Source organism: Rousettus aegyptiacus, unplaced genomic scaffold, assembly GCF_014176215.1.
Source record: "Rousettus aegyptiacus isolate mRouAeg1 unplaced genomic scaffold, mRouAeg1.p scaffold_m13_p_15, whole genome shotgun sequence".
Classification (NCBI taxonomy): Eukaryota; Metazoa; Chordata; class Mammalia; order Chiroptera; family Pteropodidae; genus Rousettus; species Rousettus aegyptiacus.
This window is the reverse complement of record NW_023416290.1, coordinates 60,159,020-60,185,881: the sequence shown is the minus strand read 5'-3', so window position 1 is coordinate 60,185,881 and position 26,862 is coordinate 60,159,020. Positions and strand designations below refer to the sequence as shown.

The window sequence follows — 26,862 nt, the reverse complement described above, 5'->3', positions numbered from 1 at the left end:
GCATCACCCTTGCCCCACGCCGGGGCCGCAGCCCTCACTGCCCTGAGCGCGGGTGCGGCCCGCGGGCCAGGGCCTCCGAGTCCGGGCCCGCTCACGTTCTCAGGGCTGATTCCTAGAAGGGAGGCTTCTGGTCACAGGTTCACAGCGTTGGAGGTTAGACAGGAATGCACCAGGACCGGTTAAGAAAGGACATTTGTCAGTGCCGAGACAGGGGTCTTTGCAAACTCCATGGGTGGATAAGGATGTCTTTTTTTTTTTTTTTACCGAGAATTTTAAAATACAAATTCTCTACTTCATTCCTACTTTATACAGGCTTTTTTTTTTTTTTTTCTGTTTTAAGGGCCCTTTTTATGTTGACGATAGCAAGTCTAGCTCCAGCGTCGCGAGTGAAGGGTTTAAGTAGCGGGGAGGGAGCGGAAGAGCAGGGAGGAGGGAGGGGCGCGCCCGGGGCCGCCAGGTGAGGTCCTGGATCTGGCGGAGTCGCGGGGGAGGTCGGGGCCGGCTGTGCGGGGCCGCTGCGGGGCCGGGAGCCCGGCGAGGGGCACGCAGACTGTCGGAGGCCGGCGATCGGCTGCGAACGGGAAGGGGCGTTCGCCGGCTGACGCACGCGCGGGGCCGAGACCGGAGCCCGCAGAGCCCGCAGAGCCCGCTGCAGCGGAGCCGACGCGGGCAGGAGCCCGGGCGCGCGGCCGCAGCTCCCCCGGGCCGGCCGGCCCCTGGCCCCGCCCCGCCCCGCCCGTGGGGCATCCTGGGTGCGGGGCGGGGCGGGGGCGGCCCCTTTAAGTGGCGTTCGCCGCCGTAGGGACAGAGTGGCCGACGGGGGCTGAGGGCTCTCCCTGCGCCGCAGCGCCCCGCCGTGTCCCGCGCCGGTCGGCATGGCCGCCCTGCTGCCGCTCGGCCCGCCGCCCGACGAGCAGGACTTCATCCAGGCCTACGAGGAGGTGCGGGAGAGGTACAAAGGTACGGCGGCGCCCGCCCTGGCAGGTCCTCCAGCCTGGCAGCCGGGGCTCAGACACCTTGTCCGCGGTGGCTGACCCCTTCGCGGCCCGGACAGAGCCCAGCCCCCTGCCCACCTCGCCTGCCTCGCTCGACCCCGCGGCCCCGGCGCCCAGGGAAGAGGCCCGCGGCGCGGCGCGGCCCCCGCTGTCATGCCCTTAATTGGGCATCGCGCCGCGCGGGTAGTGGGGTGGGCCGCGCCGCGGCGGGGGCTCCCCCGGGCCAGTGGCCAGTGTCCCGAGTCTGTGCTCAGCAGACACGTGGGTCAAGGCTGAGCTGGTCCCTGCCCCTCAGCTGGATGCCTCCCCCAGGGGGCGGGGGCGGGGGCGGGGGCGGGGGCGGGGGCGGGGGCGGGGGCGGCTGCCACCGCCTGGCAGTGGGTCGCATAGTTGTAGCCTCTTCTCACCTCCCAAACTGGCCAGCCCGCGGCTGCCGCCCTTGCTTGGCAGGGACCCCTGTTACACCCCTTCTCTGTCCCCGGGCCGGCAGCTGCGGGCTGGGGAAGTCAGGACAGCCCCGTCTTCCTCTTTAGAGGAACCGCCTCTGTGGCTTTTGGCAGACCCCCTCATCCTGCCCCACGCCCCCTGGGCCTCTCTGGACCTGCCCAGACTCTTACTGCTCTCAGCCACCTGCAGCAGCCCAGTGCCTGTGTCCTGGCCCCGAGCAGGCGTGGACACAGCCCTGGCGCCCGGCCACAGAGGCTTAGGGGCCTGGGACTGCCCTGCGGGAGAGGGTCGAGGTGGGGGCCTCAGGCAGAGCCGACTGGAGCGGGTTCCAGCTCCACGTGGCTGGTTTTGCTGGCTCTGCCCCCAAGGGCAGCTCAGGGAGAGAGGTCCTGCTGGGGCCTTGCCTGGAGCCCTGTGGAACGGCCTCCGCCCACTGACCGCGCCCAGGCCTGGGGCGGCACCAGGACCCAGGGCTCAGCAGCCCCCAGGCCCTCGGCGGGCCTCTTCCTCTGGACCCCAGGCAGGGTGGGTGTGCCGGGCCGTGCGCCCTTCTCCTTGCCAGCACTGTGGCCGCCCTGGTCGCCATCGTGACAAGCTTACGTGGGCCCGTTAGAGACGCCCCTGTGATGACGGGCTCCCCAGCTTGCCCGTGGCACCCACAGGGAGCGGAGGGACATCTCATTCTCTGCATGGCCGGCCCGGACAGGTCTGGGGCAGGGGCGCAGCCGCCCACCTGGGCCGCAGCTCTCTGTCAGACGCCAGGACGGAGCTGTTTATGAACTGGCCGCTCTGTTTAGACAGGACACAGTGCTTCATTCCAGAATCCTTGGTCTCGGCAGGCCACAGGGCTGCGTGTGGCACCACGCCAAAGGTCCTGGCCCAGGTGGAGAGTTCCCTCTGCTCCCAGGAGCGAGGCCTGGCAGGTCCCTGGGGTTTCCGCCTCAGTGATCCCTGTCCCTAGCCACGCTACCCTGGGCGCCAGGATTGGTGTCGGACGCGCTGGGCTGCCGTGGCCCACGTCTGCCTCCTGGGCTTGGCGGGTGGGGGCTGGGACGGGGCAGTGGGTGACTTGCCTATTGCTGTCCGGGTGTGGCCACCTGTCCCCAGCGGACTCAGAGCCAGGCGAGCTCCCCATGTGGCCCAGGCCTGAGGGTGGCTGAGAATTGCCAAGCAGGAGAGTGGGCGCTAGGGGCTCCCCGCGCAAGATCGGAGTAGGGTGAGCTTCTGGGGCGTCTCCTCAGCCCCCAGCTTGAGCCAGGCGAATGGGTGAGGGGCTGGGCTGGTGCCTGTGAGAAGCCTGTCCCTGGAGGCGGAGGGTGGCCTGGGGAGGGCGGGCGGGCGGGCCAGCCGGGACCTGAGGGCAGGGAGGAGCCCGCATTGCCACCCCTGGTCCATCACTGGGCCTAGGCAGGCTCTGGCTTCGGCCTCCTGACCACTTCCCCACGGGCACTGGCCCCCGCCCTGCCCTCCCAGGCTCTTACTCACCAGCTCAACTCAGCTTCATCTCCCCTCTAAAGTCCAGCCTCTCGGCGCCTTGCCCTTGACCCCTTCAGGCCCTGCCCTGACTTGTCATCTCTAGTGTGCCCCCTGGAAATCCCCCACCATCCCGCATGGTCACTGCTCCTCCCAGAACATTCTTGGTTTCCCCTAGCCCCTCCCCACCCTCCCTGCCTTTTCTCCAGGGCAGATTCCTGAGGAGCTGAGGCCACTGGGGCCTGTGGCGGGAGAGCTCTGGGCGCCTGAGGGGAGGGGAGGGCGTCCCATGCTCACCGCCATGCTCACCGCCAGCCGGGTCGGCGGCAAGCGGTCCGCAGAGCCTGGCCTGCGAAGCTCACAGAGGCTGGGCCACCTGCTCTGCGGTCAGGCCTGGGGAGCGCAGGGAAGGGTTCGAGGTGGAGGGAGAGTTGAGGTGAGCAGGTGAACAGGAATGGTGTCTGGCGAAGGAGGGGCTGCCTCAGCCCCTCAAGTGCCTGTCCATGGGGTGCAGAGAGGCGTGGAGGACTTCAAGACTATCCCCTCAGAGCTGGGCCCAGGGTGACAACAGGCAGCGTGGATTGAAGGGGACAGAGCGGCTGTGTGGTCCTGGGGTGGGGGCAGGGGCGTGGATTGGGGGGCGGGGGTGAGTCCCCACCCCGGGTGAAGGCTGAGGTAGCAACCTCCAGGCTGGGGGTTGAGGTAGGGAGCCTGCAGGAGGTACCAGCTGCGAGACCGAGACCTGTGTTGGTCTGGGGAGGTGAGGCCGGCGACGCTGGGCGGAGTGTCAGTGTGTCCGCAGGGTGTGTGTCCACTCAGCTGCAGGGCCCCCACCTCCCTGCAGGCCCAGGTCCCTGTGCCAGGCACCTGCCTCTCGTGTCCCGCTCTTTCCTGCCTTGGACTCTGAGCTCGGTTATCTGCGTCCCTGGCACCAGCCCCAGGCTCTCAGCCAGTGTTTGTAGGGTGCTCGCACGGGCGAGTGGGTGACGGCATGGGCTGTCATCTGTGGTGGCCAGAGCGTAGCTGGCAGGAGCAGAGGCTGGCAGGTATTGGGGCACTTTGGAGAAGGCTTTTAGTGTGTGTACTATCAAAAGACTCATGAAACCATCACCCCCATCAATCCCAGAGCCTCCGCGTCACCTGGTCCTCCCGCAGTCGCCGATCCGCTCCAGTCTCTGCGGATTGGCCCGTGTTGGACGTTTCGTACACAGGTGTATCTCGCTTTACCGCGGGGCAGATAGCACGGTTTTTTACAAACTGGAGGTTTGTGGTGACCCAGCATGGAGCAAGTCTGCCGGCACCACCTTTCCCACAGCCTCGGGGGATGATTAGCCTTTTAGCAGTACGGACATTGAAGCATGTCCGTTGTTTTTTAGGCATAACGCTGTCTGTCACACAAGTTAACATGCCACAGTGTGGTGTCAGCGTGACTCTTACGAGCACTGGGAGACCAGAGGTCCCAGAGGTCGGCGACCGGCTTTGCCCTGACGCTCGCTCTGCTGCGGTGGGCCAGGCGGGGCCCCGGTGGCTCCAGGGTGTGCCCGCCGGTGGGACCCGGGGCGTGCCCGCCGGTGGGATCCAGGCTTTGCCCGTCGGTGGGACCCGGGGCGTGCCCGCCGGTGGGACCCGGGGCGTGCCCGCCGGTGGGATCCAGGCTTTGCCCGTCGGTGGGACCCGGGGCGTGCCCGCCGGTGGGATCCAGGCTGTGCCTGCCGGTGGGATCCAGGCTTTGCCCGTCGGTGGGACCCGGGGCGTGCCCGCCTGTGGGACCCGGGGCGTGCCCGCCGGTGGGACCCGGGGCATGCCCGCCGGTGGGACCCGGGGCGTGCCCGCCTGTGGGCTCCAGGCTTTGCCCGCCGGTGGGACCGGGCCGTCGCGTCATACCGTCATCCACACTGTGCGTCACAACGTGGCAGCGTCACGTCCCCCGGTGTGGGTTTACCACCTCCCACTTGTCCTCCCGTCAGCAGGCGGACGTTGGGGGGTTCCCCCTTCTGGGCGGCGTGGATGATGCTGCCCGAGCATGCGCGTGCGCTTCTGTGTGGACGTCTGTTTCCATCTCCCTTGGGGAGCTGTCAAGGAGTGGGGTCGCGGCGCCTGCGTGGCATGGAGGGCGGCCAGCCGGTGCCCGGGCGGCTGCACCCTCCGACCACCCCGGAGCGGGCGGCGAGGGCGCCCAGTCCCTCACACCCTCGCCACACTGCCGACATCTGCCGTTTTGATTATAGCCACCCAGTCCTAGCAGGTGCGAAGTGACCTCTGCTGCCTTCCCATGTGTTTATCGATCATTCGTGTATTTCCTTTTGAGAAATGTCCGGATCCTTTGTCCATTTTAAATTGGGTTTTCGTCTTTTGAGTCCTGGGTTGTGAGTGTTCTTCACGTGTTCTAGGTACGGGTCCCTATCAGATAGGCGATTTGCATAATTTTCTCTGGTTCCACGGGCGACCTCTTCACGGTCTCGATGGTGCCCTGTGAAACACGACAGTTTTTAATTATGGTGAGTCCAGTTTGTCTGTTTTTCTTGTGCTTTCGGTGTCGTATCTAAGAAACGACTGCCGATTTCAAAGGCGCGAATATTTACACCTATGTTTTCTTTCAACAGTTTTATAGTTTTAGCTTTTACATTTAGGTCTTCGATCCAATTTGAATAATTGAGTACGGCATGAGGTAGGGGTCCAGCTTCATCCTTTGGCATGGTGCGGTCTGCGGGGGGCTGGCAGCAGGGGCCCAGATCTGGGTGCCTTGAGGAGGGACTCGAGGAGGCCGGGGAGGGGCGTGTCTCCGGTCTCCCCCTCCGACTTCGCCCGCCTTCTCATCTGTCTCCTGTAAGGACACGCGTTCCTGGATTCAGGGCCTCCCTGAGTAATCCAGGACGGTCTCGTCTCAAGATTCTTAGATTAGTTACAACTACAAAGACCCTTTTTCCATAAGGGCGCATGCAGGGGTTGGGCAGTGGACGTGTGTTCCAGGGGCCACCATCCGGCCCACTGCAGTCCGTCCTCTGGCCCCCTAAAGTTCATGTCTTGTCATGTGCAAAATCCGTTCACCCCACCCCGACATCTCCCGAAGTCACGGCCCATTACAGCACCAGCCCCTAGTCCCGAGTCTTAGATCTGTTTCCTCAGCTCAGAAGCCCCAAGCCCCATGTACACGCCCTGACACAGGTCCAAGCGAGGCGCTCGGCGCGGTCCGCCCCGGGGAAAGCCCGTCTCCACCGGTGGACCGGTGAGCGAGCTGCGGGGGCGCGGTGGGACAGGCCAGAGCAGACGCCCCGTTTCGAGAGGGAAACAAAGGCATAAAGGGGCTGTTGGCCCCAAGCGGGGGCGGAGTCCAGTGGGGCGAGAGCTCCCCTAGGGCGCCCCAGGCCGTGCGGCCCCGCGGCCCCGGTGTCACCCGTGGGGCCGAGGGTCTGCCTGGGAGCCGCCTTCCCGTTCCGCATGGAGCACCGGCTGTGTCGTCCGGCCCTGCCCTCCCCAGGCCCAGCGGGCGGCGCTGCTGCTGGCGCGACGTCCTCGGAGACGTCACGGGGGCCACGCCACGGGGGCCACGCCGCGATGGCCCCTCGCGGGTCCTGGCTCCTGCCGAGCTGGCCGAGGGGCCCGTGGGGCGGCAGCTCAGCCGGTCGGGCCGGCTGCGGCCATGCACGCCCTCGGCTTCCGTGGCGGTGGAGTCCCCGCCGGTGGCGTCGCCTGCGAGTTGAACGGGCCGCGGGTCCCCCACGTCACCAGTGCTGGCTCCTTTTTTGCCGGACGGTCCCCTCCGCAGTGTGTGTCCTTCCCGCCGCACTGGACTGTGAGCGGCCAGGAGACAGCAGGTCACACCTTCCACACTGTGCTGAAAATGTCCTCAGCCTAAGGCCGGTGTCCAGCGCTGAACGAGCCGCTTCGGACCCAGTGGAGCCGGTTCCGGCCTGTTGACAAGGCCTGCCCCGCCTCCGGTGCTGGCCTCGGGCGGGGCCTTCAAGGCCACATGCTACCAGCAGTCCGACCAAGGGATCCAGGCTCTCTCTGTCATGCGCCCGTGCCCGTGCCTGATCCAGGGCCCGCTCCGCTTTTCCGGTGTCTGTCGCCGGAGCACCCCGCCCCCGGAGCCGCGGTCTCTGTCGGTCTCCTGTGCCCGCCTCAGGAGGTGCTCTAAAGCAACAGAAGCCTGCTCTTTCACCGCCCTGGAGGCCAGAAGTCCAAAATCAAGGCATGGGCAGGGTCGCACTTTCCCTGAAGGCCCGGGGGAAGGGGAGGAGCCTCCGTGGTGGCTGCTCCGCCCTCGGGTGTGGCCGTGTCCCTCCAATCTCTGTCCCCATCTTCACGTGGCTTCTCTGTGTGTCCCTGATAAGGACTCTGGTTAGATTTAGGGCCCACCCAGATGATCCAGGAGGATAGCAGCTCAAGATCCTTAACGTAACCGCACTGCAAAGCCTCTGGCTCCACACGAGGTCCCGTTGCAGGCACCAGCGATTTGGCCAGGAACATACCTTTTGGGGCCACCACTCGATGGCCTCCCCGCCAGCTCGCCCTGCAGTGGTCAGTTGATGTAAAACTTCCACATCTCTTTGTTTGTGTTTATTGTTTTTTTTTAACGCATGATGGGAGACCCCGGGGCTGCGTGGTGCAGAGCAAGGATTACAATGCGCTGTGTGAGATGCCACTTTTTGTGCGGAAAAGGAGACAATCAAGAATCACGTTCATATTTGCTAAAGTTCCGTAAAGATATTCCGAGGGGAAAGTGAAGGCTGGGAGCCGGACCCCCAGGCCGGGGGTGGGGACTTCACCGGGTATCTGATGGTGGAGTGGGGAACAGTCTCTGGTCACAGGTAGTATTCGAAGTGCGATTCTGGGACGGTTGCTGGGGTCACAGCTGCTGTCCCCACGGGGACCCCGTGAAGGCCTCAGCCCCGCCCCCACCGCCCTGAGTCCCACACAGACAGCAGAACCTCACCAAAGGGCCGGCACGCGGTCGGCCCGGCCGGTGCGCCGGCTCACGTGGTGGGCGCTGGTCTGCGGCGTGGGGCCCTCGTGCCGCAGGCCTCCCCGCAGGTCTGCGTCTTTATGCATGCGGGCTTTCTGCACTGATGTCCCTGCTGAGTTTTACGCACCCGTTTCCAGAGCACTTTATGGCTTGCGTGGCTAATGGTGTTTTTCCGTGATGTTTCCTAACGGGTTATTGCTGAACTGGAGGAGAGCTCCTGGGTCTTTTGCAAGTGTTTGAAGCTGGCCTCTTTAAGGGGCCCTTTTATGGCTCTGCCTAGGGACGGCGTGGTGGGCCCGGGCACCAGGGGGCGCGGTCGGCGCTGTCCGCATGCTCCCAGGGCCGACGCGGGGCAAGGCTGCACCACGGTGGCCTCCTACTCTCTCAGCCGCTTGGAGGGAAGCTGGGGGGAGGCCGGCCCAGACCCCTGCAGTGGGTGGGTCTTGGAGGGTCCCTAAGCGCCATGCTAAGGGCCTTTAGGATGTCATCACCCAGCGCAGGGGTGGCTTCGCGGCAGCGGGGAGGTCTGCTCCCACCCCAGCCTGGCCGCTGAGGCCCGGCAGTGCGGGTGGCATGGCCCACGCTCCCATCCCCGGGGAGCTGCCCGTCTGAGGGGCCCCAGGTGGCGGGGCCTACAGCTGTGTGTCACCCCCACACAGGATCCCTTGGATCGCCTGCCCGCCAACCACACGGGAGCCCCAGCAGGGCAGGCCAGCGCCGGGTAGGGGAGCAGCAAGCCGAGGGCAGGCAGGGCCTAGGGAGCGGTGGGGCCTGCCGAATGGCCGGTGGGGGTGTGTGGAGGCAGCGGCAGGGCCAGGCCTGCCAGGGTCCTGTGGGACGTGTGTGGGGGGTGCTTGGGCCCAGGCCGAGAGGAAGGAGAGAGGGACTGGCCACGGTGCTGGGGCTCCGCTCATGCCCAGGGACCCCGAGGGCGTGAGCTGCTACTTGGACTCTGCAGAAAGCTGCCAGAGGGTGCAGCCTTGTTCACGGTGTGAGTGTCTGGCCCAGGCGGCCTGATAGGGCCCCAGCTAGGCATGGGGGCCGTGCTGGGTCAGGCCACCCGCCTTCGTGGGGTGTGGAGGGAGCCTCCCAGGCAGGGAGACCGGTAACAGCTGAGGACTGTAGGGGTGCCAGAGCCCTCTCCTTCCCCGCCAGAGCCGGGCGGCCCCGCCTTCCCTCCCTGCTGCCCGCATCTCTTGCAGCGAGGCCCCTGTCTGCGGCAGTGGGTGCCTTCCTGGCCTGGTGAGACCGCCACCCCCAGCTCTGCCGCCAGCCCCCTCCTGCCCGCTCAGCTGTCTCCGCATTCCTCGGCGTTGGCTGGACGCCCTTTCTCTCGCCCGCAGGCCTTTGCACGAGTGGGCCGTCTTCCTTCGATGGCTAACGGCAGCCTATGTTTCTGTCCCCACTCAGCTGCCCCTTCTTCCAGGAAGCCTGCTCTGAGCAGGAACCGAGGAGCAGCTCAGTGTGCCCAGAGGCCGCGTGGCCGTGCCCCGCTTCCGAGGCCACAGCACGCGGTGGCTGTTTGGTCAGGGGCAGGCGGGGGGGCCTCCCCGCTGGACCATCCAGCTGCCGCCACTTCTCCAAGAGCCGCTGGCTTGCAAGTGGCCGCAGGTGTCTGCAGTGGCCACTCAGGTGGGCAGCCAGACTGGAGCGGGGCAGTTCAGGGCCTGGGACATTCCTTCTCTAGATGTCCTTGCGGTTCTGAAAACTTAGGGAAGAGGACCTAATCGTGCCCGATCCTCAGGTGTCACCCCATCACCCGCTTTCTGCCTTCACCTTCCGTTAGCTTAAAACTGCGATCTGATAAAGTTCGGTTAATATTTAGTTTTAAAAATAGAACCCCCACTGACTTTTGTTTGGTGAATTTTCCACAGTTTTAGATATTTTAAGTATTTGTCAGTTTCATTTGAGGTTTAGTAAGGAGGTAATATTCAGTGACAGGCGGAATTTAGGTTTATCCATAAATAGCTAATAAAAAAGTAAGTAAGAATTTAGGTATAAAGAAATCACAAAATCCTGTTTTAATTTCTCACTTTACTGTTTACCCCAAGTCTGGCAACTGTTCTTTCCTGAGTCCTGCCTGAGCCCTGGCCCCGCCTTGTCTGCAGGAGGGTGGGGATCGGCGAGGGACCAGAGCCGCCAGGCTGAGGGAGAGCCAGCAGGGGGCTGTACCCGTCTGTGGGTGCTGCTGGCTTCACCCCTGCGCCAGCATCACGGCCTCCATTCCAGCCCTGACTTGACACATAGTAGGTCTGCCCTTAAAGGAGGCAGCCTGGCTGGGCAGGGTGTGGGCTCCAAGAGGCCCAAGTGCCCATGGGGCGAAGATGGAAGACAGAGGTGGGCCTGGCAGGAGACTGAGGCACGCTGGCCTCGTCCGTGGAGGCCGTCTCTGTCCCCCACAGCCTAGCACACAGGGTGCCGTCCTGGGGCTGACCCTGGGGGGTGCATGCCCGAGGCGTGGGCGAGGCTCACAGGTTTGTCTACGGCTTCCTGCGGCAGAGTGAGGCAGAGCTGACCCAGAGCTGACCCGCACTGCCAGCGCCAGCCCGCGCTGTCCCCAGCAGGCCGGTGGGGAAGCGGTCCACTCCCGTCGTTCAGGAGGCCGACCCCGGCAGCGACAGGAGATGTGCTGGGGCCCGGGCCGGTGGTGGCAGCGATGGTGACAAGTGGACAGTCGGGAAGGTGAAGCGGCTCGGACCTGTGGGGCTGGTCGTGGCAGGACGATAGCCCCAGGGGGTGGGGTCCTGGGAGGTGGACCGTGGTGCAGCCACAGCGCTGAGGAGATGGGCACCCCAGTGCGGCTGCTCCCTGGTCGGGAAGAGCTGCATGGGAGAGGCAGGCGCTGGGCACAGGTTGAGGCCCCGGTGGACATGTCACCTCGGGAGCAGAGTATGGAGGGCGTCTGGGGTCATAGGAAGGGGCGCGGTGGCCCCCAGGAACCTGTGTGTGAAGGAGGGTGCCAGTGGAGGGGAGAGGGTGAAGGGCGGGGCAGAACCTCCGAGGTGTGAATGGCGGGGATGGGGGGGCTGGCCTAGCGGCCTGGGGCGGGGGGCTGGGGAGGCACGCCCCCAGCCGCTGTCCGGATGGGATCCGCCTTCCCTCTGCGCCCAGGGAGCCGGGTGGGAACGCCACCGGGAGGCCCCAGCCGGGTGGGTGTCTCCTGCAGGGACGGGCCGTGGCTTCGAGGTCAGGGAAAGCACGTGCACGAGCGGCCCAGAGGGCACTGAGGGTGGCCAGCGAACTGGGTTGTGGTGGGGCGGGTGGGCCAGCCGAAAGTGCCTGGATGCGGCGGGGTGGTCCGACAGTACTGCTGGAGTTGGCGCGGTCATGCGCCGGGGAGGTAGGGGCCGGAGAGGTGGGGGCGGTGCACAGCCCGGAGCATGCGCTCGGGCGGCCGTGCCCGAGCATCGATCAGCCGAAGCCCCGCCCCGGGCCGGCAAGCTCCGCCCCGCGCCTCCTGACTCCTCCCTCAGGCTGCGGCCCTTGCCTGGCCTGGGCAGTGCGGTGCGGGGCTGGACTCTGAGTGGCGGCTGCAACGCAGCCCTCAGTCCCGCCGTAGACATGGACCCGTCGCGAGCCATCCAGCACGAGATCAGCTCCCTCAAAGGTGCAGGTCGGGGATGGGGTCGTGGACCAGACTGACCTCTGGCTGGGTGCAGCCCCTGAAGGGCGGCGGTCGGGGTCTGCCGCCCTGGGGACAGCTGGGGGTGGGGGTGAGGAGCTGAAGCTGCAGAGACCCCATGCCCCGCCAGGGCACCACCTTGTGTGGGCCCGGGACTGGCGGGGGGCGACTCCAGCCGCAGCCCTGCTGCCCTGCAGTGAGAGTCAGGGGGCGGGGCGGCTGCAGCGGCGCGCGGCGCGGCGCGGGGCGGGGCGGAGGTGGGAGCTGGCCTTTGCAGTGGGTTGGCCCCATCTCCCCTCCCCGACTCCACAGAGTCCCCCGCCCCGCCTGCCGCCCTGCCGCCCTGCCGCCCTGCCGCCCTGCCGCCCTGCCGCCCTGCCGCCCTGCCGCCCTGCCGCCCTGCCGCCCTGCCGCCCAGCGTCAGAGGGAACTGGGCGAGACTGGGGATCACTCTGGGGAGGCGCCAGGCGGGCTGGCCCCGGGCAAGTCCACACTGCGGCTCTTTGTTCTGGGGGCTGCCGGAGGGCCCGGACTGGTTGCCCTGGAAACCGTAGGGGCCTGGAGTGGAGGGGGGTAGGGGCCGCCCAGCCCTCCCGCCCCAACCCTTGCTGTGCTGAATCAGCAACTGCGGCAGCAGTTCCTCGGGGCGGGGGGATGGGGGGCAGGGCAGAAAGGGGCGTTCTCCCAGTCTTACGAAGAGATGAAGATGGGGGTGCCCCCAGCCCGGGCGCTGAGGGCGCTCAGGGGAGGTGTGCAGGGGGGCGTGGCGAGGCAGGAACTTCTTGCTCCAAGCTCCTCCCCTCATCCTGCGGGAGGGGGGCGGGGAGGGTTTCCGGGCTGATGCGAGGGAGGGGTATTTCCCACCGTGCCCCGCCCCCTTCGGATCCCCAAGTTACTGTCCTTCCCTGCCAGGGCTGAGTGGGTTGGCCAAAGACACATGCAGGCCTGTGTAGGAGGAGGAAAGACCTTAGGTCCCAGTGTTTGGGGGCCTTGGATGTGGCTTGGAATCATTTTGGGAAGGTGTCATGGCCTGGTTTAGTAGGGGGCTTGGGAGTTTGCGGGAATGAGGTCTGGGAATCGTAGCAGGAAGTCTGTGGGTCTGTGGGGTGGACGGGGGTGGGGGGGAGCACAGGTCTGTGGGGCACCGAGGGGGCAGGTCGGGAGAGTGAGCTTTCTTTGGGTACAGAGCCCAGTCACTGGTCTGAGTGTTGGCCCGGACCACGATGGTGTAGGCTTCAGAAGCCACAGCCCTGGTGGCCGGGAGAGTCCGCAGGCCCTGCCGAGGGGGCGTGGCCGCTGCCCACTCCCGCCCACGCGGTTTGTCTTTCTTGAGCCGGCGCCCCACCCTCTGAGCGGGCCTCGTGGGGCTGGCGCCCTTCCCGGCTGGCTGCCTGTAGGGAGTGCGCCAGGCAGTGGTGGGGAGGGGGGAGGAGCGCCGCAGGGAGCTGGCTGGCTGGGCTGTGGGAACGGTTGGCTGTGCCTTCAGAGTTTCCACCGCCACCTCTGCCACAGCTCCGCATGCGAGATTGTGTGTGTGTGTGTGTGCGCGCGCGCGCGTGCGCGTGCGCGCGCGCCATAGCCGCCCTGGCACTGTGTTTGCAGCCCGCTCGGCGGCGCCATGGCAACAGCCGCATAAACCTGCCCCATGTGCTGCCTCTTGGCGTCGCCTCCCACCTCCGTGTCCCCCACCCCGCCCTATTTATAATCAGTTCCCGAGATGGCAGAGCTTGGTGGGAATGGGTGTGTCGGCTTGGGGAAAGGGGGAGAGTGCAGATCCGGTGTGGGGCCGGTGTGGGCCGGTGCGAGCTGGAGCAGCCCAGCTGAGAGCCGGGTATGGGTGGCGCCGGGGCACAGGATATCCATAGTTGGAACCTCAGTTGCGGGGCCTGGGGGTCACCCATGGGTGTGGCCAGGCCAGGCTCTAGGGCTCCTTCCCCCACCCCATTGTCGGTCGACCTTTCACTTGGGCCCCTGATCCTTTGCTAGTGTGGTGCTGGCCTGCCCAGCATCTGTCCAGCTGGGGTGTCTGTGTTGGTAGCAGGGCCCCAGGTCTGCCGTGGCAGGGACTTGATGACTTTGATTTCCTGTGGCAGCTGAGAGTTTCTGGCCTCTGACAGCTGGCCTGGGGGGGTGGGCTGTCCTTGCTCTGGCCTGGGAAGTGTTAACAGGGTGGCCGTCGTCTGGGGCCTGGCATTTGGAGGTGGGGGCTCAGTCCTTCTGCCTGCTTGATGGACAGCGGCCAGTGGCGCCTGCAGCCGGCCTGTCCCTGTTCTGTGGCAGCTGCCCCTGCAAACCCCTCAGTCCTCTGCCCCTCCCAAGACCCTTGCTTTCCCCCTCAGACCTCCGCGCCCCCCCAGACCCTGACGGTCCAGTACCCCCTCTTTAGATCCTGTGCATCCATCACCCTGAGACCACAACCCAGCTGGGTCCTGAGCCTGAGGCCCCCCCCCCCCGCCCTCTCTGTCCCCTGCTCCCCTGTGCCCATCCTGCCACTGCACACCCTCCCCCAGTCTTAGCAACCTCGAAGGAAGTGTTTAGAAACTGATGTAATTTCCCACATTGGAGCTGAGTGGTCTGGGAGGGAAGGGGGGCTGCGGCAGGAGTGGCTGCACTACGAGGTGTCCCCCACTGTTGTAGGGGCCCTGTTGCCTGTGGGTGGGAGGGGCCGCCCATGCTGCTGAGTCAGAGGGGGCCGGCCTGGGCGTCCTGGAGGGAGGGAGGGCGGGTGGCTCGCGCAGGCGGTGGGCAGGCCACAGTGCCGGCAGGAATCGTCCTGAGCCAGGCAGCCAGGCAGCCAGGCGCCAGAGCCCCAGGTCCCGGAGCCCGCGCCCTCGAGCTCAGCGCTCAGCCTGCCTGCCGACCCGCCGGCCGAAGGCCCCTGTCGCTCCTCGTTCCCCCGGCGCCTCGCCCCGTTGGCCTCCTCCCTGTGCCCCGCCCGCGCCTCCCTCGGCAGCCATGGTGGCAGGCATGCTCATGCCTCTGGACCAGCTGCGGGCCATTTACGAGGTGCTTTTCCGGGAGGGCGTGATGGTGGCCAAGAAGGACCGGCGGCCCCGCATCCTGCACCCGCACGTGCCCGGCGTCACGAACCTGCAGGTCATGCGGGCCATGGCCTCCCTGCGGGCGCGGGGCCTGGTACGCGAGACTTTTGCCTGGCGCCACTTTTATTGGTACCTCACCAACGAGGGGGTTGCTCACCTGCGTCAGTACCTGCACCTGCCGCCGGAGATCGTGCCCGCTTCTCTGCAGCGCGTGCGCCGCCCTGTCGCCATGGTGATGCCTGCGCGCCGCGCCCCCCACGTGCAGACCGTGCAGGGGCCCTTGGGCTGCCCGCCCAAGCGGGGGCAGCTGGCAGCCGAGGACCCTGCCCGTGAGGAGCGGAGGGTCTACCGCCGGAAGGAGCCTGAGGAGGGGGCAGCCGAGCCTGCCGTGGTGTCCTCCACCACCCTGGGGACCCAGGCAAGGCCTGGCCCGGAGCCTGCCCCGGAGCCTGCCCCAGCCACAGGTCAGCTACATCCTGGCTCCAGCCGTGGGGGATGGAAGGGAGTGCTTGGGCCTGGTGGGCTGGGGTCGTAACGTGTGCGGGAGCTTCCTCACACCGGCAGGTGGCGCTCGCTCTGCCAGGCGAGCTAGGTGCTCAGCTGCTGGACCCCGTGGCTCCTCCTGCTGGCCTGAGGACCTGGAGTGGGTAGGCCGAGGAGCAGCTCCAGCCCCTGCCAGCCCATCCTCAGGCACCGCTAGGGGCTAGGGGCGGGGCTTGTGGCCCTCGACTGGCAGCACCAGCTGTTAGCACAGAGGACTGCCCCAGAGCTGCCCCTGCCCCTGTGGCCTGTCTCTCTGGCCCAGGTGGGGGCTGCGGAGGCGGTCCTGGGGTGGACAGGGTGTCCACTCTCCAGCATTGTGGCCCAGGCAACCTGTCTGACCTTTCTGAGCCTCGAGTCCGTTCAGTGGGGGTCCCATGGCTTTGCGGCTCAGGCGTGGTAGTGTGACTGGGCACTGGCCTGGCCTGGGGTTGGCGATGGCCTAGGGGCCAGCCCTGGGTACGGGAGATGAGCAGACCCCAGGCAGAAGCGTGCGGGCAGGGCAGAGGCCAGCGTGTGGTGCACACCGGGCTCAGCCTGGGGTCCAGCTCTCGGTGGGAGCTGGGTCCTGGGGGGGGGGCGGGGCACGACCTGTGGTCCCAGGGATTGCCAGTGACCCCTTAGTGTGCCACTCATCTGTGGCGTTTTTCTGTCCTGCTGGCAGGACCCAGGTGGGTGGATGCAGCTTGTGGCTTACCCGTGCACCCCTGGAGCTCACGGGCTCCAGTGCTGCCTTGCGGGGGCCAGCACCCCCGCGCTCACCTCTGGGAGGAAGAGGGGCCTGGGCCGTGGCCCGCATGGGGCAGGGTTTGCTGTGTGAACGGAGGTCAGATCCCAGGTGCCAAGCAGGAGCCTAGTTCTGGCCTGGCCTGGGTTGGAGCCGTGAGGGCCACATCTTGGGCGCCCGTCTGGGAGGCTCTGTGAAGTCCTGGGGTAGTGGGGTGGCCTCCAACTCCTGTTGGCGGATGACAGCGTCTCCCACAAGGAGATGAAGGCGCTTGGCCGGCGCTCGGCCAGCACTGATCAGTCAGCACTGACACATCGACGGCTAGGTCTCGGGGACCCTTCTGTCCTGGCCTCCCCCTCCCACACCCCTGCAGCCCTTCTGCGGTTTGCGGACCAGCCCTTCCCTTTTCTCCTGTCCCTGCGAAGTGAGCTCCAGCCCCACCCTCCTCCTCCCTCCTTCCTTGTCTGTGGCGAGCTGGGCCACTGGGCTGCTGGGTGGGCAGCTGGCAGCAGGACCAGGAGGAGGGGGGCCTGGGCGCGGCTGCAGCGGGCAGAGCGGCGGGCACCCCCGGCCCTGGTGGCGGTGACTCAGTCTTCCCTCCCGCTGCAGCCGCCGGTGGCAGCTCAGAGTTTCCAACAGGAAGCGCGCTCCATCTTCCAGCTGAGTCAGGGCCACGGGCGTGGCTCGCTCCTTCCACTTGCCCCCGGGGCCCAGGCTGCAGAAGCCCAGGGCCCTTGGTCGCCCGGTGTGGCACTGCATGGGTCAAGGTGGCTCCACGCTCAGCCTGGGGCTGCTCTGTTGACACTTGGAACCTCGACTTCTCAGATTTTTTAGAATCGTCACGTTGTGAATGGAGGCCTTCCCCTCCCCACAGCAAAGCCCCTCTCCCGGCAGAAAGGCGAGGTCCGGGGTGTGTGTCTAGCTGCACTGGTCACCAGAACGGCCCAGTCAGATGAGCTGCCTCTGGCCATCCAGCCCTCGCCAGGGAGCCATGGATGCTCAGAGCAGACAGATGTTGTACCTCGGTCCCCCACCCCAGTGGTCAGCTCCTCAGTGTGGGATGGCATCTACCTGCTCAGTCACCCACACTACCAGCCAGGCCCAGACCAAGCCCCTGGCCTGGGCAGCCCCCAAGATCTGGGGCTGAACTGGATGAGGAGTGAGCAATGAGGAGGCAGCGTTGGGACAATCGGGGAGGGCCCCTCTGAAGAGGTGCCTTGAGCGGAGCCCACTTGGCCAGGAGCGGGAGGGACTGGGAGGCCAGGTGGCGGGCAGGCGAGGGGGCGGGCGGGCCTGCGGCCGCAGCGAGGCGCAGGGGTTTGCGCGTGCGGCGAAAGCTGGAGGAAGGGCTCTTTTCACGAGGATCTCCTTTGCGTTGCAAGTAGTAACGGTTCGTTGGCTCGGAATGCAAAATGAACGAGAGTTTACAGAGAAGGGAGCCGCCTGGCGCTGGGCACGGATGCGGTTTATGCGTGCGCTGCTCGCCGCCTGCCGTGCACCTTGGCTGTGCACGCCGCCCCTCCTGGAAGGGACCGAGTCGGCACGCAGGGCTGCTCTGCTCTTTTGTGTGGCCGGGGGGCCCCTGTGGCGGTGCGAGTCACCGGCTTTGCGTCCGAGTGGTGTGCGTGCTGCGCGGATCTGGAGAACTTGGGGCGGGGGCGTAGGTCAGGGTCAGATTTGCCGTGTACTTGGTCCTGAGGCTGCTGGCGGGGACAGTGTCCGTTGGAGGACCGCACAGTCAGGGACCTGGGATGCCCCGTCTGCCCAGGGCGGAGACCATGGTGGCTAAGACCGAGGGATGTGTGGAGGAAGGGCCAGTTTTGGGGCCTGAGGGAACGAGGGTGTGAGGAGGGTGGGGACGTGGCAGGCCCGGGGCAGGGCAGGCACAGTGGGGAGGACGGAGGGCTGGGGGGTGCGGGGGCGGGGGTCAGGCCCACCACCGTCAGTTAAGCTCAGCTGTGCTCCCCTTGCTGACGCAGGGGCGGCTCCCAGCGCTGGGTGGGGAGGCCAGGGCACCAGCGAGCCCTCCCCCTGTCTCCCACCCCTTCCCTCCTTCCTGCCTCCCTTCCTTTCCTCTCTGGCTGTGGAGCAGCCCGGCCCGCCCGGCAGCCATGGACAGGTACAGCATGGAGGAGCTGATCCAGCTGGGCCAAGGTAGGGTGGGGCTTGTGGCCAGCTGCGGCTGTGCGGGGGCAGGGCTCAGTGAGGGGCTGCGGCTGGGACCCCTGGGGCCAGCACTCGGGATGCAGGGATGAGCCCGCGCTTCAGAGCCGCCCGGAGCCGCCCAGGGTGTCTGGCGTGCGGGGGAGGCTGCGCCCTGGCCCAGGTCTCTGCGAGCGGCGGGGTTTGCCCACTACCCCCCAGGGACCGGCGCCCTGCCCCCGGCGGTGGCGTCCTGCTCCTCCGCGGCTCCTCCGTGCAGCCCAGCCCAGCTGCCAGGGCCTCCTGCTGCAGGACCAGGCCCCGGGTCCCCCTGGCCTCCTGTCATTGCCCTGGTCTCTCCGTGGGCAGAGGCCACGTGTGGCTTGCTGAGCTTCACTTGACCATGCATGCCAGAGGCACCTCCTGGGCCCGCGTCACAGCCTGTGTGGCCATGGGCCAGCTCCTCGGCTTCCTCCTCTGTCTCATACAAGGACAGCATAGGACTCACTTCTAGGGTGGATTAGACAGGGTCGTGCCTGGCACACAGGAAGTGCCCCAGAATGCCACATAAACCCTCATCTGGCCCTCAGCCCCTGTCTCCCTGGGTCTGAGGGGGTCCAGGCTCCTGGGAGGGGGGGAGCAGGGTTGTGACCCCCACATACTGTTTCCCAGGACACCGAGGTCCAGGTGGGCCTGCCTGCCGACAGGGACCTCCAGCCAGCCCTTCGCACACAGCAGCGACCTGGGTCCAAGGGGCGGGGCCAGGGCAGACACCAGGAGTGGTATGGGGCCGTGGGGCCGAGAGCTGGGGGCGTGCAGTCCGTCTTGTGGCCCGGCCTGATTCAGGGCACCTGGGTCTCTGGCCTGTGGTCTGACCTTGGGAGGCTGTCCCATCCCTCCGGGGCCAGGTGTCGTGTTGGGTGACCTGTGCGGGGGACCCCCTTGCCCATGTGCACCCTACAGCTGTTCACACCCCAAGAGGCAGGAGGGAGTTCTGTGCCCCCTGGGGGGCCTGAGCCCCCAGACTCGAGGGCCAGTGCAGGCCTTGTCCCCTGCGGGTCCCGGCGCCAGGTGGCTTCTCGTTACTGGAGCTGCAGCGGGAGCCTGGGGGTGATGCCGGCCGGCGCCACCCAGCCAGACTGGACTCCGGCAGAGGCCAGGGCCCCGGGGCTCACTCTCTGCGCGTCATGTTCTAAGTCTGGACAGATGACGGGCCTTGCTTGTCCTCCTTGGATATTTATATCGCCCGGGCCCCCTGCCCACCCTGCCCCTCCCCCATGGCCACAGCCGCGCTGACAGCGCTCGGCCGTGCCCTCCCACCGCGACTCCACCGCTGCCCGCTCGCTGCCGCCTCCGAGGGGCCTGTGACCCTCCCTCTCCCCAAGCCCACTCCCTGCCTGCCCGTGGGCTCCCGCTGCTGTCCCGAATGAAGGTCGTACCGGGTAGGTGGGGCAGCCTCGTGAGAGCCCCGCACGGCGGGGAGGGGGGCGCTGGGGGCCGGACACTCCGTCCTGTTTCCCTGTGCACAGCCTGCTCACGGCACCATCAGCCCACCCGTCCCTCTGACCCTGTTCGCTCTCCCACGTGGAGGGCCGGGGGACTCTGGGGGGCGCTTGTCTTTGAGCACGATTGGTTCAGCTGCAAGCCTGGGGTCCGGTGAGGGCTGGGGCACCGGCATGCAGCCCCCGTGGCGCCTGGCAGCTGTCACCAGAGGGCACCCTTGGAGGCCGAATGGGGTGCTTGGGCACCACGGTCACCCTCCCGGTGGGGGCGGGGCGGGGGGGACTTGTGCCGAGGCCGCCCCGGCTGTGCTGGGGGGGGCTGCGGCTTGGCCTCGCAGAGCCACAGGCGCCTCCTCCCGGCGGGTGTGGCTGCGGATGAGCAGGGGTTAAGGTTCCCGCTAACCTTGAGCGAGACAGCTCTGCGCAGGGACTGCTGGGCTGGGTCTGGCGCCTGAGGCAGGCGGGGAGCGCCTCTGAGTGACCAGGAGGGAGGAGGGAGGGGAGGCGGTGGGAGCACGGTTGGTGCCTCCACAAGACCAGTCTGGGGCGCCAGGCCGTGGGTGCAGCAGGGCGGGCCTGCCGGCGGGGCGGTCCCTGGTCCACCCGGGGAAGGGAGGGGGCTGCCCGGCCTGCGCAGCGGGCTCGGGAGGCAGCTCCGCCTGCTCTGCCCGTGGCTGTCCGGCGCCAGCGCCATGGAGCCCTCGGGCGGCCTGTTTCCCTCCCTGGTGGTCGTGGGCCATGTCGTCACCCTGGCCGCCGTGTGGCACTGGCGCAGGGGGCGCTGGCGGGCGCGGGATGAGCAAGGTAAGCGCGGCTGGCAGCAGCCTCCCCGGCACTGCGGCCGGCCACCGCCCCTGCCAAGGGGGCTGGAGGAGGGGCCGGCCGAGGGGCCCGCCTCCCTCACCCCTGCATTTCCTTGTTCCCTCCCCTTCCTCTCCCTGGAGTCCAGCGGCCGCACGTGGTCAGCCGCTTCCCCGGGCAGATTCCGAGCTGCCTGGCTCCATCCCTCTGGAGCCCCATCCTGGGCAGCCGGGGGAGGAGAGGCGGGAGTGGGTGCTGGACGGGGGACCTGGGCAGTGCCGGGGTGCTCCCTCTGGAAGCAAGGCCCCTCCCCAGCTGCCAGGGACGGGGTGATCTCAGGTGACTGTCAACACAGAAGCTGCAGCTGACAGGTGTAGGTGTCCTGGGGCGGGTCTTGGGAGAGGCTCCTGCCCGGGACGGAGGTGGGGTTGGGCCAGGCATAGCCGCCCGCCCACTGCGAGAGGCTTGAGCTACACAGAGGTGAGGCAGGTGCCTGAGCGCCCTCGGCCAGCGCCCAGGACTGACGCGGGGCGGGCAGCCAGGTGGCACTCTGCCCTCCCCCTGCTCAAAGTCACCCACTCTGCTATAGCCCGTGGCAGCCATGCCCAACAGGACGGGGCGGAGCCTGTCTTCCCTCTGGCGGATGGAGCCGCTGGGGTCCGCCCTAATAGGGGTGCGGAGCTTCTGCTCAGTGGTGTGCCCCCCGAACCCAGGGTGCGGGGGCTCATCCTTGGTGGGGCTGGCCAGGCGGGCCCCTGGAAAGGCTGTCTGGTCTCAGCCTGGGTGCCAGACCCACTGGACCCGAGGCCTGAATCAGGGTGGGGCTGCCACGCGGGGTTTGGGGCTGGGAAGCGGCTGGTGACGCAGCCGCGGCCAGTAAAATGCGTGGGACTGTCCCCCAGTCCCCACCGTCGCCGCCCTCAAAGGTGCTGCTTTTCGGCCACTGCCCTGGCTGCTCCCTGTCCCCACGGCGCCTTTGTGCTGTTCTGGCTGTTCGCAGCTGGTCACTCCCTGCCCCCCCCCCCACCAGCCTCTCCCTGGCACCCGGCCAGGAGCCGCCTCCCAGGGAGTTTCCTGGGCGTCCCTCGGGGCTCCCTCCTTGGGAGCCTGGGCAGCGCGCGAGTTCCCAGGCCCCTTGGTCCTCTTAGGCAGCCCCCCCTCATCCCCGTCCCAGCCAGGGTCCTCTCCCCAAGTGCGGGCGTGGCTTCCTGGCCTGGGCGGGGCGCCCGCCGGGGCCGGTTCTTCAGGTCTGGGCTGTGTGCCCGCTGCTGCCGGCGGCGGGGGCGGCTGTGCAGCGCGGAGCCGAGCCCGGAGCGTGGGCTGCAGACCAGAGGCACCACCCGCCTGCTCGCTGTCGGCGTGGGCAACCCAGGGCGCCCGGGCCCATGGCGGCGGCTGGCACATGGGGGGAGGGCGGCCCCTTCCCGGCGCAGAAGGAGCTTGTGCTGGAACCGCTGTGCTGGCTGGACCCGGCCTGCGAGCGAGCCCGCAGGGACCACCTCTATGGGCAGCTGTGCTGCGTAGGTGGGTGCCTGTGGCCGCGAGGGGAGTTGGCGCAGGGGGGGCACCGGTCTCCCAGGGAACGGCCTCGGCCGGGAAGGGGTGGTGCCCGGCCCAGGTGCAGCCCCGCCCCCAGGCTCTGCTCCGGAAACACCTGGGAGGAAGGCGGGGTGCTCGGCTTAGCCCGTTCCTTTCCTTTCTGGAGGAAGGGAAGGAAGGAGGGAGGACCGGCCAGGGTTTTTGCCTTGGTTTCTAAGCACTGGGCAGTTGGTCTGGACCCGAGGTGGAGCGAGGCACAGGAGGGGGGAGGGGCGGGGGCGGGGCTCCAGGCCTTGTGTCGCCGTGGGGCTCTCCTCCGCGAGGCCAGCGAGGCCGGTGAGCGGGGTGTCCACCCTCAACAGGCTTCACACCCAGACGCATCTTCACTAGCCGTCGGTCCTCTGACCTTAGTTTCCATGACTGTAAAAGGGGGTGTTGTCCCCCAGAGGAACATGGGTAGCTCTAGGGGTCACTGGGCAGAGGGTCACCTGCCCTTGGGTAGTTCAGGGGTCAGACAGATGTGTTGGAGTGCCAGCGCTGGGGGCAGGGTGTCCTGGGGAGGGTCCGCTGAGCTGTGCAGCGGTGTTGGAGCCAGCGGCCTGGCTGGGAGGAGTTGTCTTGGTGTGAGGGTGGATGGGATGGGCAGGGGAGGGAGCTGCACATCCCAGGGCCAGGGCAGACGGGAGGCTCTGTGGAGATGGGATGGGATGGGCTCAGGCCCTGGAGGAGCCGGGGGAGGAAGCCTTCCAGGGCACGGCTGCACCCCACCTGCCCCCTGCCCACCCTGCGGCGTCCTTGGCAGCTTGTTCGTTCGTGCGGTGGGAAGGCCGGGGCTGGGGTAGGGTGCACGCAGGCCCTGGAGCCTTCAACTTCTGGAGGTCCCGCTCCCCTTCCTGCCAATCCCCCGGGGCCTCGGGTATCTGCACCCCTCATCAGAATGACACTCCTATCCTTGCAGGCGGGGCCGGCCTCCTGGTCTCTGCTCGACTAGCCCAGAGCCTGAGTGTATGGCAGGTGCTGTGTACGGGCTTCTTGGGTCCTGGACCACTGCTAGGGCGAGGGGTTCTCTGACGAGGCTCCAGACCTCGGGGCGGGGGGCAAGGGAGTGTGCCGGGGGCACAGTGTGTGCAGGAGCACTGACCAGTATGGGGGCAGCTTTGGGATTTTGTCAGGCTTCTGGGGGCTGCTGAGCGGCCGAGCCTCTCCAGGCCCTGCCCAGATGAGGTGGGGCGGGGGGCAGGAGGGTACCGCGCCTCTCGTGCCAGGGTCAGCAGTCCAGCTTGGAGCCTGGGGCTGGCGGGTCCTTTCCCGATGGGGTGGGGCGGAAGACTTGGGGTGACGTGCCAGCTCCGTGAGGTGTGGGCGCCCTCCCGTGGCCACAGAGGGGCAGCAGGGATGGGGGTGGGGTGGGCTTTTCCCGTAATAGGCCGAGTGCTGGGGTGCTCACAGCTGGATCGCATTAAACCAGATGCTCGGACTGGAAAATTCTTGCGGTCTGGGCGTACATTCTTTCCTTGCGGCGGGCAGTCCCAGAGCTGGCTGTAGGCAGCTCTGCCCGCCCTTGCGCCCTTTGCCCCAGCTTCCACCTTTACAGCCCCGGGTAGCTGTCTGTGATCCCTGCCCCGTGCAAACAGCCCCACCCGTCCTGCGCCCCCTGCCCCAGAGTGGCTTCCTTTCCTGTGAGTCATGGCACTGGGGGCCCCCTCCTGGGCCTTGAGTCACTGGCAGGCCCCCTCCGGATGCTCCCCACTGCCCCCAGGCCCCCCCAGCATGGGGCAGAGTTCCTGTCTGATGAGTCAGTGCTGGGCTGCGGGCTCCTGCCCACCGAGTGCGGCTCTGCCTGCAGGCAGGGGCCCTGCTCCAGGACGCGCCTGGTGGGCAGCCGGGGAAGCCCCAGGGTGGCACAGGACCAGACTGGCCCTAGACAAGGGGGGGGCACAGCCCAGCAGGGGGCTGGGGCCACCAGTACTGGGCTTTGGGGTCTGTGAGGAGACGCGATTTAGGGGTGCTGCAGGAAAAGGATGGGCAGTTGTGCCCCCCAGGCCAAGTGTCACTCAGCTTGGGAGCCTTCTCCAGCAGGAAGGGCGGGCAGGCCCAGGGAGCCAGGCCCGAAGCCCTACGGTGTGCTCTCTAGAGAAAGGCGTGGCCTTTGGGGCACTTGGGGCCAGCCACACTCGGGTCCCCTCCCTCTGCTGGGGGCATCCCCTGGCTTGGCCGTGGCGGCAGCACTGGGTGTGCAGCAAAGAGCAGGTCCCCTCGCCCCCTCGCCCGTCCCTCCCCCTCTCCCCCCCTCTCCCCGCATGGTTTCTGGCGGGGTGGGTGAGGAAACCCCTGGGTTTCCTGTTTCTGTTGGCAAAGGGTGTGGCCGTGGGGGAGGGCTGCCTTCCTCCTTCCCTGGGACACGCCCTCTGGGGGGTGGGCAGCATGGGGTGGGGCTCTGGGGCGGGGACAGCCGTGCGGTGAGTACAGCGGGGCCGGGAGTGGCCACACCTACTCGGCTGAGAGCTGAGAGCCCTGTCCTGAGCCAGACTTTGCTGCCTGGGCCTCAGCGCGCAGCACCTGGGGGCAAAGGGACCAGCACCGAGGGCCGGAGGTGGCAGCATGTCTCAGAACCGGGTCCGCGTGCCTGAGCCCCAGGGCCTGGGCCACAAGAGAACCAGCTCGGAGGACAACCTCTACCGGGCGGTGCTCAGGGCTTCGGAGGGCAAGAAAGGTAGTGGGCACTCGCGGCAGAGCGGGCAGGCTGCGGCAGGCGGGGCCCACTTCCTGTGTCAGGAAGCCTGTTTCTGGCTGGGGGTGGGGCCCAGCCTCGGAGGGTTTGAGACCCGGGCACAGACCCTGAGGCCAGAGCTCGGGCCGTGGGCGGTGTGCTGTGTCCTGGCCCAGGTGCAGACCTGGGGGGCCGGCCCCTCACGCAGGGCCGGGAGCGGGCCGGCCTGTGCTGGCAGGGCCGGCAGCGGCTTCTGCGCGTCTGGCCTAGGGCTGGGGTGAGTGGGGCTCTTCGCACTCTGGAAGAGGCCTGTGGCCCAGCTGGGAGGACACAGCCTCCCTCTTGCCACCCACCTGACCAGTCCCGGGGCCTGTCCTGGAACCTCTGCTCAGGGCTGTGGGCGTCAGCGTGTAGGGGTGGGACAGGTCGGGACTTGTGTGCTGTGGGCTCTGGGCGGGGCTGTGGGCTCTGGACCCTCCCTCAGGAGGGAGCCGGTGGGGGGGGGGTTGAGCAGCCAGCATCCTGGGTGTGTAGCGCCCTCCTCCCTGCCTGGACTGGCCCAGGGGAGCCGGGCCTGGGCACCATTGTCGCTGCCAGTCTGGGGGTGGGGGGGGCTCTGGGTCTCAGTGCGATTCTGAGGCCGCCGTCAGCCAGCTGGGGTGTCCGCGTGGCGCTCACCCCCCGGGGGCTTCGCCCAGGCCCTGGGTAACCGGCTCGTTCCTTCTAGATGAGCGGGACCGAGTGCAGAAGAAAACCTTCACCAAGTGGGTCAACAAGCACCTCATCAAGGTCGGTGGTGGTGGCGCTGCCCGTGCGCGGCCCCAGGTCGGCCGCCGTGGGGGAGGGGACGCCCCGGCCCTCTCGTCGGGCGAGGACGGTGTGGGAGGAGGGGACACCCGGCCCTCCGTCCACCGTGAGGGCAGCCTCACTGGCCTGGGGGCTCACTCTCCTCTCAAACCTGTGCTCTGTCTTCTCCCGCTCTGCTGGCTCTCGCCTGTCTCCTCCTCCTCCTCCTCCTCTCATCTCTGGCCTCCCCTGCAGCACTGGCGGGCAGAGGTAGGTGCCTCCTCGGGCCCCCTGCCTCTCTCCCCCTGAGGTCAGTGCACCTCCTCACCCCAGGCCTGTTGGTGGCTCTGGGGAATCTCCGACCAGCCCAATGTGTCTGTCCCCACAGGCCCAGAGGCACATCAGTGACCTGTATGAAGACCTTCGCGATGGCCACAACCTCATCTCCTTGCTGGAGGTGCTCTCTGGGGACAGCCTGGTACGTGTGCCCGCCCGCCTTCCCTCCTCGGGGCCTTCCCCACACGCCCACTCTGCGCTCGGCCGGCCTGGCCGTGGCCCCGACCCCGTGCCGCCCTCGCGTGGTGGCCACAACACAGTAACCTCATGCTCTGCTCTGCTTTGGTTTCTCTGCTGCTTGGACTCTGAACCTTGACCTCTGTCCTTTACCCCTTGTCCTGCTTTGGCCGGGCAGCCAAGAGAGCGGGACATAATCAGGAGCTCGCGCCCGGTGAGTGGTTGTGCCTGCTGGCCACGGCGGCACGTGGCTCCCTGAGGCCGGAGCCCAGCTCACCTCGGGCCGGTGGCCAGTCCGGCCCAACCTGTGCCCGGCAGGCGGTGGGCAGATGGCCGTGTGTCGAGCCACCTGCTGTGCCGCCTGGGCACCACCCAGGCCTGTGACCCACCAGGGCTGCCACCACAGGGCAGGAGGGTCCCTCCTCCAGTGCCGTTGCCCTCCGCGCCGGGCTTCCTGGCTATTGTCTCCTTCCCACCCCCTTCCTTCCTGCCCGCTGCCTGGGTCTGGCCGCTGGACTCCTGAAGCCACTGTTGGGCCTGGCCTCTGGGCCCGTGGCCCCGGTTTCCAGCTGGAGAGGGTGCACTGGGGACATGGGAGGGGCTGCTGCCATGCTGGGGGAGACCCTTGGTTTGGCCGCACAGATGCCTCGGGGGTTGCGTGGTGGGGGGGGGGCAGCTGCGGCCGGGGTGAGCGAGTCCTGCTCTGGGGGCGCTGACTGGCCATGCCTCCTCACAGCCCCGGGAGAAGGGGAGGATGCGCTTCCACAAGCTGCAGAATGTGCAGATCGCCCTGGACTACCTTCGACACCGCCAGGTGAGGCGGCCCCGGCCCCTGATCCCCCTCCCGGCTGCCCGGGGCCGCGACCCCAGGCCCCTGGCCTTCCCCACCCACCGCGAGCCACCCGGGGCGTGACCGACTCTCGGGGGTGTGCGTGACCAAGGCCGCTCGCTCGCAGGTGAAGCTGGTGAACATCAGGAATGATGACATCGCGGATGGCAACCCCAAGCTGACCCTCGGCCTGATCTGGACCATCATCCTGCACTTCCAGGTGGAGTGG

The 26,862-nt window shown here is 67.5% G+C and overlaps 1 protein-coding gene across 18 annotated transcripts in view; it reads left to right on the top strand.

Annotated features, from left to right (window-relative positions):
• Positions 1–26,862, top strand: part of PLEC (plectin) — a 51,000-nt gene that overhangs the window by 2,439 nt on the left and 21,699 nt on the right. The window contains exons 1-6 of one of the 18 annotated variants that reach the window (XM_036233175.1): positions 813–960; positions 25,233–25,294; positions 25,547–25,561; positions 25,680–25,769; positions 26,541–26,618; positions 26,761–26,853. In XM_036233175.1, the coding sequence (XP_036089068.1) occupies positions 876–960; positions 25,233–25,294; positions 25,547–25,561; positions 25,680–25,769; positions 26,541–26,618; positions 26,761–26,853 (423 nt within the window). In that variant the 5' untranslated portion in view covers positions 813–875. Of the gene's footprint in view, positions 1–812; positions 961–11,193; positions 11,489–14,282; positions 15,009–17,822; positions 17,966–19,364; positions 19,396–20,097; positions 20,260–21,547; positions 21,781–24,255; positions 24,509–25,232; positions 25,295–25,546; positions 25,562–25,679; positions 25,770–26,540; positions 26,619–26,760; positions 26,854–26,862 lie in introns of those variants that run through there. The other 17 variants (XM_036233171.1, XM_016131826.2, XM_036233176.1 and 14 more) reach the window with 17 other exon arrangements.